Source organism: Empidonax traillii, unplaced genomic scaffold, assembly GCF_003031625.1.
Source record: "Empidonax traillii isolate 1590-97213 ecotype Southwest subspecies unplaced genomic scaffold, ASM303162v1 scaffold462:size771534, whole genome shotgun sequence".
Classification (NCBI taxonomy): domain Eukaryota; kingdom Metazoa; phylum Chordata; class Aves; order Passeriformes; family Tyrannidae; genus Empidonax; species Empidonax traillii.
Genome location: NW_020955655.1, coordinates 746,249 through 764,197, shown reverse-complemented (window position 1 = coordinate 764,197; position 17,949 = coordinate 746,249). Strand labels below are relative to the sequence as shown.

The 17,949-nt window shown below is 58.3% G+C and overlaps 2 protein-coding genes across 2 annotated transcripts in view; one reads left to right on the top strand and one right to left on the bottom strand.

The window, feature by feature from the left end:
• Window positions 1-3,836, top strand: part of TMEM104 (transmembrane protein 104) — a 9,366-nt gene extending 5,530 nt beyond the window's left edge. The window contains exon 2 of the mRNA XM_027895628.1: window positions 186-3,836. Within this exon, the coding sequence (XP_027751429.1) occupies window positions 186-946 (761 nt within the window). The 3' untranslated portion in view covers window positions 947-3,836. The remainder of the gene's footprint in view (window positions 1-185) is intronic.
• Window positions 3,837-7,359: 3,523 nt separating this feature from the next.
• GRIN2C (glutamate ionotropic receptor NMDA type subunit 2C) overlaps window positions 7,360-17,949 on the bottom strand; it is a 14,771-nt gene continuing 4,181 nt past the window's right edge. The window contains exons 2-13 of the mRNA XM_027895650.1: window positions 17,115-17,538; window positions 14,954-15,549; window positions 14,382-14,496; window positions 13,592-13,803; window positions 13,293-13,461; window positions 12,812-12,965; window positions 11,369-11,494; window positions 11,054-11,283; window positions 10,698-10,858; window positions 9,961-10,148; window positions 9,198-9,430; window positions 7,360-8,820 (exon numbers count right to left, since the gene is read on the bottom strand). Of these exons, the coding sequence (XP_027751451.1) occupies window positions 7,438-8,820; window positions 9,198-9,430; window positions 9,961-10,148; window positions 10,698-10,858; window positions 11,054-11,283; window positions 11,369-11,494; window positions 12,812-12,965; window positions 13,293-13,461; window positions 13,592-13,803; window positions 14,382-14,496; window positions 14,954-15,549; window positions 17,115-17,522 (3,975 nt within the window). The 5' untranslated portion in view covers window positions 17,523-17,538 and the 3' untranslated portion in view covers window positions 7,360-7,437. The remainder of the gene's footprint in view (window positions 8,821-9,197; window positions 9,431-9,960; window positions 10,149-10,697; window positions 10,859-11,053; window positions 11,284-11,368; window positions 11,495-12,811; window positions 12,966-13,292; window positions 13,462-13,591; window positions 13,804-14,381; window positions 14,497-14,953; window positions 15,550-17,114; window positions 17,539-17,949) is intronic.

Here is a 17,949-nt window from a genome sequence, read left to right as displayed (position 1 = left end):
CACAGTTAATTCCTGTGCATCTTACCTTTGATGCACCACCCTCAGATAAGGTGGTACATCAAAGAGATAAGGAGATGCTCTTGCATAGCAGGAGAGAGAGCTGGTGCCAAGACTGACGGTGTGATGGGAGGAGGGTCCTGGGGAGTGCGGGCCTGGGCTTGACCTGAAACCTTCTCTCTCTCCAGCTTTCATCCTCATGATAATTCTGGCCCTCATCCGCATCAGCAGAGGCCAAGCTGAAGGTCACCCGTCCATGGCCCAGCTGTCGGGCATCCGCAATCTCTTTGGGGTGTGCGTCTACTCCTTCATGTGCCAGCACTCCCTGCCATCCCTCATCACACCCATCTCCAAGAAGAAGCATGTCAACAAGCTCGTGCTGCTCGACTACATCCTGATCCTGGCTTTCTACAGCCTCCTGTCCTTCACTGCCATTTACTGCTTCCGCAACGACACCCTCATGGACATGTACACGCTCAACTTCACCAACTGTGAGATCATCAACGTTGCCTTCATTCGGTACTTCCTGGGCCTCTTCCCCGTCTTCACCATCAGCACCAACTTCCCCATCATCGCAGTGACCCTGCGCAACAACTGGAAGACCCTTTTCCACAGAGAAGGGGGGACCTACCCGTGGGTGGTGGATAGGATTGTCTTTCCCGCCATCACGCTGATTCCCCCAGTGCTGGTGGCTTTCTGCACCCACGATCTGGAGTCCCTGGTGGGGATCACGGGAGCCTACGCTGGGAATGGGATCCAGTATCTCATCCCGGCTTTCCTCGCATACTGCAGTCGGAAGGACACTCAGCTGGTCTTCGGCAGCGGGACGGTGAACAAGCACCTCTCCCCCTTTAGGCACACCTTCTGGATTGTGTTTGTGCTCGTTTGGGGCTTTTCTTGCTTTGTGTTCGTGACTGCAAACATTGTCCTGAGCGAGTCAAAGCTCTGATGGGGGATAGCAGCACATTCCCTCCAGGGCTCCAGAGACTCCAGCATTTCAGCTCCCCCTCTGGGACTGTGCAGTGGGGGAGAGGCAGTGTGAAGGGAAGTTTCCAAGCCACTGGCTTGGTGACACAGGTCAGACCTGGACACAGACTTTCTTCGCTCCATTTTGGGTGTGGATGGAGTGGATTCAGCCTTGTCACAGTCGTGGTTCTCAGACAAAGCCCTGGGGCTGAGCCCTTGGCAGCCTGCACTGTTAACCAGTGTCCAGCCGTTTCTGCCTTTGGCTCCATCGGAGCAGCACGTTCTGTGTCCCTCAGTGGCTCTCTGAGTGCTGCAGGTCTCGGCACACAGGAGAGCAGACAGCCTTGGCTGCTCACTACACTGAGCGGCTGAATGTCCCTTCTCCCAGAGGCAGGGATGTGCTGTGCAGAATCCAGCAGGAGTTTGGGAGAACTGAGTCTCCTCTCTGCTGAGACTCCTTCAAACCAACCTCCTGTGCCAGCTGAAGGCAGAAATTAGGGTGGGAATAGACCTAATTCAGAAGACAGGAAGTTTTTTGCGGTTACATTTTCATTTTCTAGAGTCATTAATTTGTGCACCATGGATTGCCTGGGATCTGGGATCTTTAGCTTAGAGCTTGATTTCTCCAGCCCGGGAGTTTACATTAACACTTCCATCCTGTTCTCCTGTGCTCTTAGTTGGTCAGAGCAATACTCCTCTGCACGCAGGGATCCAGCTCTTCCCCATGGAAAGGAAATCAGCCTTGCTTCTCTCGGCAACAGCACATGGCTCTGAGGTTTCTGCTGGCAGAGCCCGTGCCCCTTTCTCCCCTTTGCAGGGGGCTGGTACAAGCAGCCAGGCCCTGACTCCAGCGGTCGGGATCGGGGATGGGCTGGGGAGGTGCTAATTACCCAGTCCTGACACGCGAGAGGCCCGCGGAGCTCCGGCTGTGCACAGTGATGCGTTCCCAGCTCCCCGCGCTGGGTAATTAGCCTTGAAACAAGGTGGGTGTTAACTCAGGGGAATGAGCTGGTGCCAGGAGGAAGCGGCCGTGTCCTGGCTCAGTCCTGCCTGCAGCAGCAGAGCTCCCAAAACGGGGCAGCAAAACCTGAAACCCTGTTGGAACTGGGCTTGAATCCCCCCTCTTGTCCCCCTGCACAGGGTTAAGGTGGGCTTTGGGCTGCTCCAGCTCTGCTTCTCTGAGAACTGGGCTGATCTTACCTTAGGCAGCTCTAGGTGAATCTCTGCTTTTAAGGCAATTGTGGTCACTGTAACGCCACAGGGTGACAAACAGCACCAAGTCCTGTGCTCTGAGGCCCTTGGGCACAGATCAAATGGGGTTTCCTGGCAAAAGGAAGAACTTTAAAAGTCTTCACCTGAACTGTTTTAACCCCCTGTTATCTAAGCAGGTTCAAAGCCAGGTGCATGTCAGATCCTCCTGCCCTCTGCACTTGCTGCAGTATTAAATGTCACCACTCACTAAAGCAAGCTTTGAACTGCAGCTCTTTTTAATCAAGCTCTGTTTTCAAGTAGGACTTTCTGGTTTCCATATGACCTGAAGTGCTCCTCCTGGGGGAATATGCAAGTACCTGGAGCTGTATAAAACCACTTCATGGCTTTTAAAGCAAAACCCTGCACCTCTTGAGCCTGAGCACTGCCACTGTGTCCTTGTGGAGCTGCCTGGAGAGGATCCGGGGGGACTGTTTGTCTTCTCTGCAGCTTGATCCTAAACAGGCTTTGGCAGCCCTTGCTAGTGAGTTTAAACATCCCCAAGTGTTCCTGGGAAGCTGATGTGGCATCTTCAGTACCAAATTAAGAAGGTATTTTACAGGTAGCTGGTGCTGGTGTCTCATTTAGGAAGCGGTAGGTTGGAGGGCAGATTCATGGGGCAGCTGAGCTGGGAGCCACCTGCGAGGCAGCTGGGAGCTGGGCAGAGCTGGAGGGAGGAATTTAATGCTGATGAAATGAGCCTTTGGAAGCTGGAGAGGCTGAGGGGGCTGTTCCTCTGCACGAGTGTGCAGGTGTGGGTTCGTGGAAGGGACTGAGAGCTCTCTCTGCCCTGGGCTGCCTGTGCTTTGCAAGGCTCAGCCCCAGCCCTCCCCATGCCCATTTCAGCCTCTTGCCTTCACATTTCATTGCAGCCAGAGAACAGGGCTGTTCTCTGTTATTTCATCTCCTCACCCTCCCTCCCTTCCTCTCTCAGGACTGCCCCACTGGCCCTGCCTGGGATAGGTGAGGCAGAGAGCCCAGCCTGGCACCGTGTCCCCTTTCCTGCCACCTCTTGCATTTACAGATGTGCCTTCTCTTCCCTGGCCCATATGTCCCCCTCGACACAGTGTGTGACAGTGACTTCTGAGGGGCTGTACCTCCAGGAGCTGCTTGGATCCAGGTTTTGGATGCAGTGACACACTGAGGGCTCACACCCTGGCCCCAGCCTTTGCCATGGTACCTTACTGGGAAGGACTCTGCTCCCCAAAGGAGCATGAGTGCTTCTCAAATAAATAACCACGAATTCCCAGACACCCGTCGTCCTTGCACAGCAGCAAAACAAATATATCCGAGGAATTGGGGTGGTTAACGGAAAGAAGCTCTCCGGCAGAGAACATTTTTCATTTAAAACATGACATAGCAATGCCTTAAAAATTACTGGAGAAAGTGGGAAGGGGATGGCTCAGTGCAGGCAGCATTGGCTGGAGGGATGCTGTGTGACCCCTGGGTGCAGGGCATGAGCTCTCTCCTCTCACCCATCACGAATTGAGTCTATTTTTATTTGGCCATTATCAGCACTAACAATTCATTATTGCAGATTCACACGTGATGCTTGTCCTGACTGTAATTAGTTTTCAAAAAAAAAAAAAAAAAGGGATTAAAACCAATAAAACGCACATTATACATCTGGTTTAGTCTGACTTTTTTTTCCATCCCCTTCCTCCTCGTGTGCAGGCACGGAGCAGCTATTCCTGGCGGGGATGGCCGTGACGGATGGGGCTGCAGGCCAAGGAGAAATGGCAAGCCGAGAGGCTAATGGAGACCCTCACCTCTTCTTCTCTATTAGCCTCCTGCAACTCTGGGTGGTAGCTGCAAACTCAATTAAAACATCTGTACTTTCCCCTTCTCAATTACGGCTCCTTACACTTAAAACCAAACAAATTGAATTGCTCCGCCGCCTCCGGCTGCAAAGGCAGTTTCTGCCAACGAATTTATTATCACCATAAAGCGCAGCTTGATTTATGTTAAAATATTAAAGCAGATCTTTATGATGGAAATAAACACTTTCTGCTGTGATTCTCTCGAAGGACCTCACAAGCGGCGGCGGATTTTGGGGCTTGGGCCGTAAATCTGAGGCCAAACTGGCATCGAGGATGGATTCAATCTATTGCAGCACTTGGAAGAGCGATGGCCAGGGAAAGAAAAACTTGACAGGCAAGTTTAGACAAGGTTTAGGCAAGGCTTGACCATCACCGAGGAGCTGCATGTCCCTGAGGGGATTCAGCTGTTTGAAGGATTGGGGACGAAGTGCTCACCATGTTATCCCTTGGATGGATTTGGGCAGCAGGCCCTGATCCCAGGGGCTATTGATGGTTTGGGGAAGGGCACCTGCTGCAGGTGCTCAGCCAGGGAAGATTTCATGCCATGGCTTTGCCCTGGCAGGAGTCAGGAACCAGGAGGTGGCTGCTCCCTCGGGCATCCCTGAACACAGACGAGGCAGTGCCCTGCTGTCCCTGTGCTGGCACCTGCACCTTCCTGGCCTTGAATCTGTTCTGGTTTGTGATTTGACCAGTTCCACCTGCCCTGACTGTCTCCCCATAGCAGCACCAGCATGTCCTTGCCATTGGAACCTCTTCCTGGTGGCTGACCCGTGCTGGCCTGCCTTGTTCACCCTCTCCTCAGCAGGATGGGTCTCGCCATGCAGAGCAGTGGGGGCAGTGAAAATAATACCTGTCATGGGGATTCAGAGCTGGCAGAGGTGGGGGTTGGGTTTGGGGGACACTGTCTCCCCCCAGCAGGGCTGAGCCCCTGAGGTGGGTGGCCAGCAGTGATCCAGCCATATTTCTCTCTGCAAGGCAGCCCACAGTGTCCCGGGGCGTCCCGGGTGCCAGAGCCGGCTGAATTAAAAAGTGATTGATTAGACAATTTCACCAAAAAGAAATAACATCTCTCAGCGGCTGTTAAGCACTAAACTACCCAACCCCTCTTTGGAAAGCCCAGCCAGAGGGTGCTTCCAGGCTGCTGCTTCCCTGCAGGTTTGTCCCTGGTGCACCCAGAGGCAAGGGGATGCTGCAGGAGCAGTCCAGCCCCTCCTTGGTCCTGGAGGGTCCCATCTGCTCTGGGCCACTCACACCTCCTCTTCAGCAGTGCCCAGGTTAGTGCCTGGCATCAGGAATGAGAGAAAACCTGTGCTTTTCCATCCCAATTAGCATGTAAAGATGATTATGCAAGTGCCACCATGGTGGCAGGGGAGCCGGGCATTCACATGGGGCACCCAGGACAGCTTTGGCCCCACACTGGGTGCTGACACCCAACCCCAGGGTCACCTCCCCTGGGAGCACCCCCAGCACCCCGTTTGCCCTGTCTCTCACTGTCCTCAGCCTTCTGCAGCAAAGTCCTTCAATAAAACATGAAGCAGATTCATTTGGCCTCTGCTGAGTCACCAGGGACATCATTAATTAATTTAAGATGTGGGTTGGGGATTTTTGATATTTCCTTTTTGATTTTCCCTTTTCTGCTCCCTCTTGCTCTCACAACCCCAACCCCAGCTCAAGTTTGGCTGCAGCTGTGTGTGCTGGTTTCCTTGGGCCAGAAAGCCACAATTTTGGGGGAAGTTCCCAAGGCCACATTGGAGTCTCCTGGGGACCAGCCTGTCACCCGCAGGGTCATCTGGGGTACATATGGGGAGAGCTGCCTGGGGCAAATGGGTGCCATCTCCAGGGGCAGCCTTGCTGGATCCCCTCCTTGTCAACTGGCTTTATTTATTTATGGCCTTTATTTATACACCAGCACCTCCCTCCCTCGCCAGGAGGCTTGGAGGGGCTGCCAAAGCAATTAAGAGACAATTGCGATGATAAATAAGTAAAGGGAATTAAAGCACTGGCACCAGTGTGTGATGGCAGCCAGGCTGGGGGGATGGGGGACTGGCTGGATTTAACCCCAGGCAGATGGGTGGATGGATTGATGGACAGATGGATGGACAGACAGACATTGCCAATGCTTTCGAGCCTGAAATACACGTGGGCAGGTCCCTCCTGACCTCCCCGGGGCTTTGCAGCCGTCCCTGGGGTAGGGCTGGTTGTCCCCGAGCAGTCCTTGCCATCATCCCAGTGTTTGTGTACCAGCCTTGGCTGCTCGCTGGCTGCCAGAAACTCCAACAGCTGCTTTGAAACATGAAAAAAAAAAAAATTATGTCGCTTTAGAGCAGCTTCTTGGGGAGTCGTTCATGGAGGCAGGCGATGCCAAACCAGCTGGGAAGAGGGGCTGAGGGTTGGCATCTCCCTGGGACAGCCTGCCACGGGCAGCTTTGTGTAGTGCTGGCGCTGCTCTGGGATGGGGCTGGTACCGCCTGGCAAAGCCCTGGCTGCTGCCCGGGGCCCCAGAGGCTTCAGTTCCCACTTCCCGAAGACCCCCTGCCCTGCCCGGGGCTGCCTTTGAGTCACGGCCGCCTCTTATCGCGCCCCAGCCCAGCAGGGAAAGGGCTTTGTCAGACGTACATCAAGAGAAGAATTAAACTCGGCTCATCTATCACACCTGATTTATGGCTCCATCAGCCCTCGGAAGGTGGAAGGAATTTTTCCCTTTCTCATTCCCCACAGCACGCCTTCCCGGGGCTGCGGTGCCGAGCCGGGGATCCCTACCAGGCTGCCGTTTGCCGCATCATTCACTGACCCGAACCCATGGCAATCAGCGCCCAGCACCCCAAAACCCGAGCAGGGGGCAGGAACTCGGCTCCAGCCTCAGCGCAGTCTGGCGGCTCCTAATTATCCCTCAGGACAGTTTAATGAGTTGCCATTTCCATTTGTCTTTCTGCCGGCGGCGCGATGAGCCCGTGCCGGGTCTCAGCACTAACGGGACAGGGAAGGAGAGAGGGTGCACAGGACCATGAATATCCCCACGATACAAAGGGTAGCCCCGGGCTCAGCACCAGAGGATGGAAGAAGGGTCCCCAGCCAGCTGAAAATGTCTCTTTAATGACCTGAACATGGCGTTTCGAGTCCCTTTGAATGAAACGAAACGTGACGGCAACACAGGCGGCAATGAGTTTGGCGTCCCCGATGCCAGCCCTGCCTGTGGGGAGAGCCCGAGCCAGCGTGTACCAGCCCCTGCCAGGCTCCTCCGACCCTCCCAAAGCGCACGGGACCCGCCGAGCCGCCTGGAGCATCCCACTGCCGACGCTGCCGGACCCCGGGAGGCTGGATCCCGGGCGGGAGCCGCTGGCTGGCCCGCGGGGACGCCCGGGCAAAGGGCAGGCAGAGGAGTGCGGGCACCCCCTTGTCCCCCCCATCACACCTCCGACTCCAGGCTGGAGACCCGCCGCCAGGACCCGCCGGCGCAGGGACTCGCCACCCCGCGGGCCACCAGCAGGTCCCTCCTCTCCGCGCCCACCGCCCGCAGCAAGGCCAGCTCCCCGCGCCTCCCGCAGTCTCTGCAGCCGCCGTCCCAGCGCCCGGCCCCCCGGCCGCAGGGGTGCAGCCCGGGGTGCTCCCGGGGCGGCGGGGACCCCTGCGAGAGGTGCCCCACGAAGAGGGGCAGGTTGGCGTAGGAGTTCATGCAGGCGTGGGCCGCGGTGGCGGTGCCGCGGGGGTTCTGCCGGCAAGCCTCCCGGTAGGACGGCAGCCTGGTCACGGGCGAGCGCGGTGCCAGCCGGCCGGCGGCCTGCGGGCAACGGGGGCCGCAGCCGTAGCCGGGCTCGGCCTCGGGGAACAGGTCGGGCACGTCGGCGCGGGCGGGCGGGCGAGTGGCACCGCAGCGCCGCAGCCCCCCGGGACGCCGCTTCTCGCCCCGCTCCCCGGGAGCCCTGGCCGAGCTCGCCCACCGGCTCAGCTTCTCCCGCTCCGCCTCCAGCCGCGCCGGCTCGCCCCTGGCTCTGCAAGTCCTGGTGACTTTCGGGAAGGCTCCGCGAGAGCAGGATGGAGGCAGGCTGCCCGCATCCCGCTTCTTCTCCGCTGCCGACAGCAGCCGGGGCAGTGTTCCCGAGCCCCCGTGTCCCCCGTCCCCCTGGAGCAGGGGGTTGTTTTGCAGCCGGTCCCCCCGCCCCGACGGCCGCTTGTGCTCCCTGTAGATGTCCGGCGGTGGGAGGTCCCTGGGGGACGTGGGGGGCGGGAGGGGAGCCCCGATATGGTTCCCCACCAGCACCTGCTCCCCATAATCCCTCCCTGTGGAAGTCTTCACCAAGAGGTGGGGGAATCCTGTGAGGGCTTCGTCTCCTGCACAACCACCCCAAAACTTCACGGGGTGTAGCAGGCGGGGGTGCTCGTTTGCCCCTCTCCAGTTCTCCTCCCCGTGCAGCCGGGAGTCCACGGGGATGGGCTGGGGCAGCGGCAGCCCCGGGGGAGCACCCTTGGTAGTGTAGGCTCTCCCCATCCTCTCGGTGGGGTGCGGGCCAGAGGAGGGGGCCCGGTGTGCGCCGGTGCTGTTCTGCACCACGAGCTGGGGTGTCCTCAGGGAGAAGGTGGTCTGGAGGCGCTCGCTGTGGTTGCTCCAGTCCTCGATGGTGCGGGTGGCCTGCTCCAGGGAGCCACCCACGCTGGTCGTGTTCACCATCTCCTTGGCCGCCTGCAGCATCTTCAGCACGTTGGCCTGGGCCGAGCTGGCCGTGACATCGGGTGTGGGCGCCCGCCCAGGGCTCCCCATGGTCTGCACCCCATTGAAGCAGCTGTAGATGCCCTGTGGGGAGAAGTGGGGAGACCCCCACCATCAGCAAGGTCAGTGGGGTCCCCTATGAGCCCACCCTGCTGAGCTGAGTTCATGCTACTGAGGCTGAGGTGGCTTGACAGCACTGGTGTCCCCTTCCCAGCATCCCCAGTAATGCCAGGGTGGGAGATACCATCCTCCATCACCCCTTTCCCCAGGAATGCTAATACAGATGGCTAAGCCCTTTCCCCAACAGCTGGCTTTTCTCCACAGGAGGTCACATCAGCACAAACCTCTCCAGTCCCTCCCATGTGGGTCGAAGGGACAATGCCCACCAAGACGTGCCCAGCCCCGCGACACCGTATGGAGACATTTGGGCCCCTTGAGAGCCCCGTGGCAGCATCCCTCACCCTGCTGATGGCCAGGAGGAAGTCAAGCTTGTGGGACTTGGGGACGGAGTGACGCAGCTTCCAGTAGACGAGGTGCTCCCAGGCAAAGACCAGCAGGCTCAGCCCCATGGCCACCAGCAGCATGTAGAAAACCCCGGCCATGTTGTCGATGTCCAGCTTACTGCTCATCACCTCATTCTTCTCATTCTGGCAGATCCCCGACAGCCAAACTGTCTCCAGCTTCTGGGTCTCACCTGGGGCCCAACACACACAGGAGTGCAGGGGTGAAAATCCACCCACAGGAGTCATCTTCCCAAGCACATCCCTTGCTCATTACCCCCCCACACACTGTGGCTGGAGGAGGAGAAAGAGACCCCCAAGCCCCAGGAGCTGTAATAGCCTTGTCCTTGCTGCTGCTCTTGGCCTGAGCATCCCACCAGCCACTTGTCCTTCTCCAGGGCCCTGTCCTTTTTCTGTCTCCCACGTGCCAGCCAGCCATGCTTGCTGTCCCCTTCCCAGGCTTCTCCTCCTGACCCCTTGAATTTTGTGCACAGCCATCTCCAACATTTTACAACCCCAGAGAGAATGACCCCTCCCCCCCCCACACCCAGCAACCAGCTGGAAAATTGCCTCTGGATTTCATATCCCCTGAGAGGTGGGGGTGGAGAATCCCCTCAGTGGCATCCTGCGAGGAGCCGTGGAGGCTGCGCAGGGTTTGGGGGCCAAGACCCTGCTCTCTGGATTAATCTGCAGAGTAGGGGCTGGCTGAGGATGGGGCACCCACCGTCTCCCAGGAACTGGAGCAGGGCCAGGTCGATGGCCCGCTTCCAGCGCGAGTCCTTCTGCAGGGCAATGCCGTAGCCCGTGGTGGCAAACACCTTCCCGCTGCCGATGGTCACCAGCTTGCAGCCCTCGTCCTTGCCCGCCATGTAGTTCAGCACCGCTGCGTCGTAGATGAAGGCGTCCAGCTTCCTGGGAGGAAGGGTGGAGGGGAGAGTGGGTCTGAAAACTCTTTTCTGGGGGCTTGTGCTGCTTTTGGGGGAGCTCTACCCCCTCTCATATGGCTGTAGCTCGTCTGGAGGGGGTTGTGTTTTCTTTGGGGGTCCTTGATCATCGTGGAGAGCTGTAACCACACCTGGGGGGGAGGCACCCAGCTTGGGTGGGGAGGGCTGCATCCCTTTTGAGGGGAGCTGCATGAAGCTGCACCCCATCTTCAACGGGTTGTATACTGTTTGGTGGTCCCTTATGCCATGCAGGGAAACTACAGAGAGCCATTTCCCATCTGGGAGAGCTGAACCCAGCCTGGGGGGCCCACACCTCACTTGTGGGGGCTTGTACCCCAGTTGAGGAGTCCCTACCCCATCTGGGAGGTCCTGTAGCCCATTTCAGGGAGCCGTGGTTCATTGAGGGGGGTGCTGTGTCCCATTTTGAGGAGCTGTACCCCATTTCTGGGAGCCATACCCTGTTTGGCAGAACCATACCCTGCTTGGGGCAGCCATAGGCCTTTTTGGGGAACCGTACCCCATTTTGAGGCTGGTGAGAGCGTCCTCCACAGAGCGCTGGTTGTACTTGACCATGTGGGTGTGCATGTCGGGGTAGTTGCTGCGGATGTTCCTCTCGGTGCTGCCGTTGGGGACGGTGCCGAAGCGGAATGGGGGGTACTGCTCCTGCGGCTTCTGGAACTGCAACGGGGAGCCCCAGGGAGTGGCATCATATGGTGTCCATGTCCCTGCCACGCCCTGACTCCCCACAGCCAACCCTCCACCCATCCAGCCAGCTGGCAGTGATGTGCAGCACCCCCCCCCCCCCAAAAAAAAAAAAAAACTTACTACTTTTAGGGATATTTTTAGGATTCCCACCCCAACCATCAGCCCCACCTTCCTGTCGCTCAGCCCCGACACGGTGTCGATGTACTGCTCCTGGATCATAAAGGCAGCCAGGTTGGCCGTGTAGCTGGCGAGGAAGATGACGGCGAAGAAGGCCCAGATGAGCACCATGATCTTGCTGGTGGTGCCCTTGGGGTTCTCAATGGGCACCGAGTTGTTGAAGACCAGAGCCCACAGCAGCCACACCGACTTGCCAATGGTGAAGGTGGGACCTCCTGGCCCTACGGGGACAGGGGACAGAGGGGACAGCCATCAACCTGGGTGGAGATATGTCCCCCCCACCCAGCTCCCACCTCCCCAACTCACTCTTGCCACTGGTGAGGTTCTGGTTGTAGCCAACGGGGCTGAAATACTCGAACACGAAGACGGTGATGGCCACCACAGTGAGGCACATGACAAACATCATGACCCACACGGCCGGGCTGTAAGGCTCTGCAAGGCAAGTGGGGCTCTGTCAGCCCCCCGGGACACCCCCTGGGGACTCCCAGGAGCCCTTCCCAATGGACGGGGTTCATCTTCCTGAATATTGCCCCTCTTTAGAGAGGAGATGGGGGCTGGCAGCACCATGGCCAAGCAGGGAATCAGGAGACAGGGGATGCTGTGGCATGGGGGATGCAGCCATGCTTCCCTGCCTAGACAGAATCAGGCTCTCATCAACATGGGAGATGTTAATGAAATGCTGCCCATCTCCAGGGTCACTGGCAGGAGAGTTTCCCATGGGATCACAGGTTGTCCCCGTTGATGGCTCTGGCCACAGCACTGTGCCTGCATCAGACATGGGGCCAGCCTCCCAGCCCCACTCAGCCCCTGGGAAAGCCCCCCGTGAGCTGGGGTGGGCAGTGAGCCCCCTGCCTGCCCAGGATGATCTGGGATGGAGCAGCAGGAGCAGTGGGGATGCATCCGAGCCGTCAACATGCGGCTGCCGAAGTCCATTTGTCAGCGCGTCCTTCGCTGTCAGGGAGGAGAGGCCTCCCCTGATGGGGATGCGGCTCGTTAGTGCAGAAGCAGGAGACACTTGGACTGCAGACCCTGGTCCTGCCAAACCTGGATGGGATGCTCTGTCTGACCCCACAGCCAGTGAAGGTGACCCTGCTTTGGGGGTAGGTCAGACCCGCAGCGTCGGGGGGACGGGAGGGGGAAGATGTGCCCAGGCTGGTGCGTCCCACCTCCCACGGCATCCCTGGCACCTGCACCCACCTCCACCCTCCCCACACAGGAGCCCAGCTCCGACTGAGCTGGGACATCGCTGCCGTGCCCTTGCCGAGAGCCTCAAGCCCTGCCCGAGCGCTCAGGCTGAATTTTGTGATGACCTTGGTCAGTCTCCTCCCCTTCCAAGGCTGCAGCTTTGCTGGTTTAAAACTCGTTAAATAAAACTTTTAGCACCGGTGGTTTCCTACGCCCGGCTTAACCTGGTGATGGTGGCAGAGAGGGGGTCCCCACAGCAGAGTTCTGAGGTGGAAAATCCCCCACCCCCCCACCCCGTCCTCCCTCCTCCACACAAAAAAAAAATGAAGAGGAGAAAACCACCGAGTCCAGCCTCCAGCTCCCAGCCTCCATCTCCATAATAAAAGGATTATTCAGGCAGGGAAGGAAGAAACCCCAAAGCTGGCAGCACAATATCCTTCCCTTATGACTTAGGCTTTTTTTTTTTTTTTCTTAAAAGTTATTAAAACTGAACAATATTTCCAATTTGCATTTGTGGGGAGCGTGGGATGAACCTGCAGACAGACAGGGGCACGCACAGCTCACCCAGGAAGGCGGAGGGGGAGACGGTGCCGTTGCTCCTGGCCACCATGACGCTGATTCCCGTCTCCACGAAGGGCACGGAGAAGTCCACGATCTCAGAGCGCTCCTCATTGATGGTGAGGGAGCCGATGGCCATGTCTGCACGCTTGTAGTACACCTGGAGAAGGGGCAGATGGGCTCGGGGTGGGCAGAGGGACGGGCAGAGGGACCCAGACCACCTTCCCAAGGCATTCCCTCATCATCATCTCCAACCTCAATTTCTACTTTTTTTAAAAAAAAAAAAAAGCTTTTTAAGTGACCAGTGTCACAACTATAACCTGCTGTGGGGTTTTGTCTGACTCCTCCTTCAAGGAGGAGCTCATGCCAAGCTCTCCCCTGCCCAGAGTCCCAGGACAGACACCCTGATCCCATCTCCATCAGGAAAGCCCCAGGCCAGGGACGAGTCAGAGGGTCAGAAGGGGGTCCAAGCCATGCCCAGCCCTACCTCACCAATCATGCCATTCCAGACCCCACGGACGATCTTGCCGTGTTTGCCATTGGTCACTAAGTAGAGGTCATAGGAGAACTTCACGGTCTTGGCCAGCTTCTTCAGGATGTCGATGCAGAAGCCCTTGCAGCACAGCTTGGTGTAGGGATCCACGAGGCCGTCGCCACTGGAACCGCACCGGGAAACGCGTGTTGGACCAACCCAAGATGCTTTGGGCATCCTGGTGCCCCTCGGGCCCCCCCACATGCCTGGGAAACAGCAGCCAAAATTTCTGAGCTGCCCCTTGCCCTGCTCACCTGCGGGAGGAGTTGGTCTGCTTGCGGCAGGGCACCGTGTTGCGCACGCAGACCCCCGTGCTGGGGTCCGTGTTCTCCACGATCACAAAGGGTCTCTCCTCCAGCGTGGCCACTGTCAGGTGCCGGTTATCCACCACGGGCTGCATGTAGGAGCCGTAGCGGGGCCACACCGGGTACTTCATGTGGATGATGCCTTTCTCCCACTTGCCCACCTGCCCACGAGGGAGAGGACACAGTCACCCTGGCGAGGGGCTGTGGGGGTTGCACAGGGTCCTGTGTCCATCCTCCCCACACCCTGGTGATCCCCAGCTCAGCATCCATTTCCCCACATCAGGAATTCATGGAACCCCATTCATGGAACATGGTGTTTCCATATGGGCCCCAAGCACCATAGTCAGGTAAGCACAAACCTGGCCAGACTTCACCCAAAATACTTTCAAACTAACAAAAAAAAAAAAAAAAAAAAAAAAAAAAAAACACAAAAACCTCCACGCAGCTTGTTTCTGGTCTAGGTGTTTTGCTGCTGTTCTCCAGAGGTGGGCAGCTGCATTTTTACCTTTTTTTTTGGAGCTTATCAGAGAAATTGAAGTGGAAAAAAAATGACAGTTCTTGGCAGAGCTTTGGTGCCCATCATTGCCACAAAGCCCCACCGTGGGTACTTTTGGGTACCAGCCATGGGTTTTGCAGGGGACAACCCACCCCAGGGTGGGACCTCAGCCTGTGCATGGCCCCACGCTCAGCCTGCCCAGCCACCCCACAGTGCCTGTCCCAGGGGGCCTGGGGGTCCTACCATCTCCCAGAGCCGGTGTTGGTTGAGTGTGATCACCACCATGGTGGGCCTGACCAGGTAGCCACCTTCATTGAAGGAGAAGTCCCTGTGCTCCCACGTCACGTTGAGGAGGTGCCTGGTGGGACACAGAGCCCGTAAGCCCCTGCCTGTGCAGCCCACCCACGTACAGCCCTCCTCCTTCTCCTCCTCCTCTTCCTCCAGCTTCATCTGGGCTGCCACAGGTCTCATGAGAGATGTGGGGCTGAGAGCTGGGGACCAGATTTAGCCCCTGCTCAGAGATGGCCCACTGCAGGGCAGAAGATGCACAGGCTGCCACAGGAACCCTGAGATGCCAACTCTGCACTGCAAAGCAGAGCCATGAAACCCCCCTGAGCTCCTTGAGCACCCCAAGCTACAGAAAAGCACGGGAAAAGGCAAGGGGGGATGCTCCAGGAGAAAGCCAGCCAAGAGGCACAGACCACCAGCTGCAGCCCCACAGCCAGCATGACCCTCTCTGCCTGCCAGCTCCATCCTCCTCCTCCCTTGCCCCTTCCCTTTCCATTTCCCCATCCCAAGGGGTCTCCGAGCCTCACCGGTAGAAGCTCGCGTTGGTGGCCATGGTCCTGGCCGGGGTCCAGCAGTCCCGTCCCACCTCTGGGAGGTAGCCATGGGCACGGAAGAAGCTGGCTGCCCCCATGGCAATGATGGCCACCCCGTCCCGCACCTTCTGCCGCAGGCTCAGCTTCCAGCTCTCCGTCACCACGCTGATGAGGCCGACGGGGAAGGAGGCGGGTGGCACCTCCATGTTGCCCACCGTCAGGCTGGGCACGATCCAGACGTATCCTGGCCCCACGAGGCCGGCTTGCTCTGCCATGGAGAAGAGGTACTCGGCCTCCTCCCGTGAGCAGTACACGATGAGCACCTGGGCATCGATCTGCCGCAGGAGCCGCTGCGTCCTGGAGCTGCTCTGCTCCTGGCTCATCTCAAAGGTGAGCACCTCCTGCAGCTCCCAGCCAAAGTAGCTGGCATCCGTGAAGGAGCGGATGACGTCCAGGAAGATGTTGTAGCCCGGATAGAGGCTGGTGATGACAGCAAAGGAGCCCCAGTCGTATTCCTCCAGCACCTTGAAGATCACCTGGATTTGCTGCTCGATGGAGACACCCAACTGCAGGAAAGCTGATCCAGGCTCCTGTGGGAGAAGAAGGGGTCAGGGGCGGCTCTGGCACTGTGATACAGTTCCAGTGTGCCATGAACTGGTGTGGTCCATGGGCCAGAGACACCCAAAATGGGACTGATCCATCTCCAAGGACGCTCATCCCACGTGAAGGGTCCAGTCCTGCGGCTTCACATCTGTTTCTCAGCTTATTGAGCAAAAATTCATCCATCCTCTAAATGAGATCAACAATTTCTCCTTAAACCAGGAGAAGAAGGTGGGCAAGAGCTCTGCCAGGAGCATAAATCCCATCCCGGCTCCGACTCACTACCTGCAGCCGGAGCCTGTGCGGCTCCTTCCCTCCCGCCCCACCTCCCCGGCCATCTGGCCTCTCATTAGCAAACCTTAATTGATCTGATTCTGTCTTAAATGATTCAGCGAATGGCATTTGCCGAAGGTCACGTGCAGGCAGCAGGGCTTTGCCACCCAGACCCCCTCCACTTCCAGAGAAGAAGTTTGGGGTAAGCCCCAGGGGGTCACAGACAGAAAGCAGGAGCTGATGGGGACTTTGGATCCATGGGAGGAGGAGGTTGAGCCTTCAGACAGGTCCCTCCACTGAGCCCAAAATACTCAAACCCTGGAGAAAGCTGCAGAAAACACACAGACCACAGCAAACCATGGCTATTTTTCAGTTGCTCGGGGCTCTGTCAGCCCTTTGCCCCCACACAAGTCCACTGCACCCACCTGAGCCCACTGCCCCCACTGCCACCCACCCACAGCGAGCAGCAGCTCGAGGTGGTCCAGGAGCACCAGTGGGTGCAGGCAGGGCTGCAGGGGTGCCATCCAGGGGGGTTGGACCCCAAGCCACTGTGCAAGGAGAGCACAAAACCCATGTCCTGTGGAGGAGCAGAATCCCTACCCACAGGGAAGATCAATCACCAAGACCGCTCCAATGCCCAGGCTGGGCAGGGTGGGACAAGCAGCCATGAGGAGATAACCCTAATCTCTTTACCACAGCCCATCACCACATGCCCAGCACCCTCCATCCTGGCTCCAGCTGTCCCTGCCACCAGCACTTCCAAGCAGGCAGGTGACAGTGACTGACAGTGTCTGATGCCAGCAAGGAGCAGAGAAGCCAAAAATCCCATTTTGGGTGTGGTGCACCTGAGATTGCTGCCACAGCCAAGCGGGGCTCCTCCATGCTGCCCATCCAGCCATTTCAGGGCTGGATCCAGCCCCAGAAGGGTGGGAGTAGGATGGGGTTGTGACAACCTTGCCACTGCGCCAGTAGCCCCAGTGCCACCAACCCAGCACTTCATGGTGAGCACAGCCTGGAGGGGATGGGACACAGCACACCTGGGAAGGTCCCTCCAGGGGCCACTGAGGTCCTCTCTCGTGTCCCATCAACAGAGCCTCTTCTTGAAGTCCCCACTAGGTCCCACCACCCGTTGGCCTCACTGCCACGCCACTGCCTACTCCTGCCCGTGATCCCACACTCTACAGCACAGCAGCTCCTCTGCCCTCCAGCATTCCACATCCCTCTCTAATAATACCTAATTTCTCTCATCCCCCCTGGAAATAACCCCCAGGGAGTGCCTCACCTTTGGGGTCAGGACCACTGCGGACCCCCCGCTGATGCTGATGATGGGGACCTGGGTCTGGGAGGAGATGAAGTCAAGAATCTGGGCCACAGCCTCCGTGCCCACGTTGTCCTCAAAGACGATGCCGTGGATATTGTGGCTGGCGAGGATGTCGCAGATCTGGGTGAGGAGGGTGCTGGGGTTGGTGTTGTTGACGATGACGGTGATGGGGTGGATTTCCAGGGGCATGTCCAGGAAGCTCTGGGGGCTCAGGCGGGAGCGGATGTGCAGGGGGTAGGACGTGCCCCCAAACACCACGGCCACGTTGACCACTGGCTCCTCGGGGCCCGGCAGCAGGAGGTCCGTGAAGGCAGCCGAGCAGCCCAGCACCATCGACAGTAGCAGAGCGTGCGCCGGCGCTCTGCCCATGTCCACCGCCGCGTCCCTGCCGGCACAGCACACAGCCCCTCGCATCCAGCCGCCCACCAGGACCCCTGCCCTGCTCACCCCAGCCCTCCCCACTTCCCCGGGGCATCACCAATGTGTGCTGACCCCAGGGAAAGGCGAGACCCTCATCCTTTGGATGCTGGGTGTGGTGAAGGAATGGCCACAGGGTTGTACTCACCACCCACTGTACACCTCCGTGTCATGTGCCTTGTCTCCAGTCCTATCAACCACTAAGCCTTCACAGATGATTCCCTCTTCCCACCACCACCCCCTCCCCATCCCACCACCATCATCCCCCTCCCGCTGCCCTCCCACCCCATCCAAAAGCCACCACTGCTGTAAGGGTCCATGTCATCCCTTCAGCCAGGGAAAGGGACAGCAGTAAGAGGTGACAGGAGGAGCTGGCAGT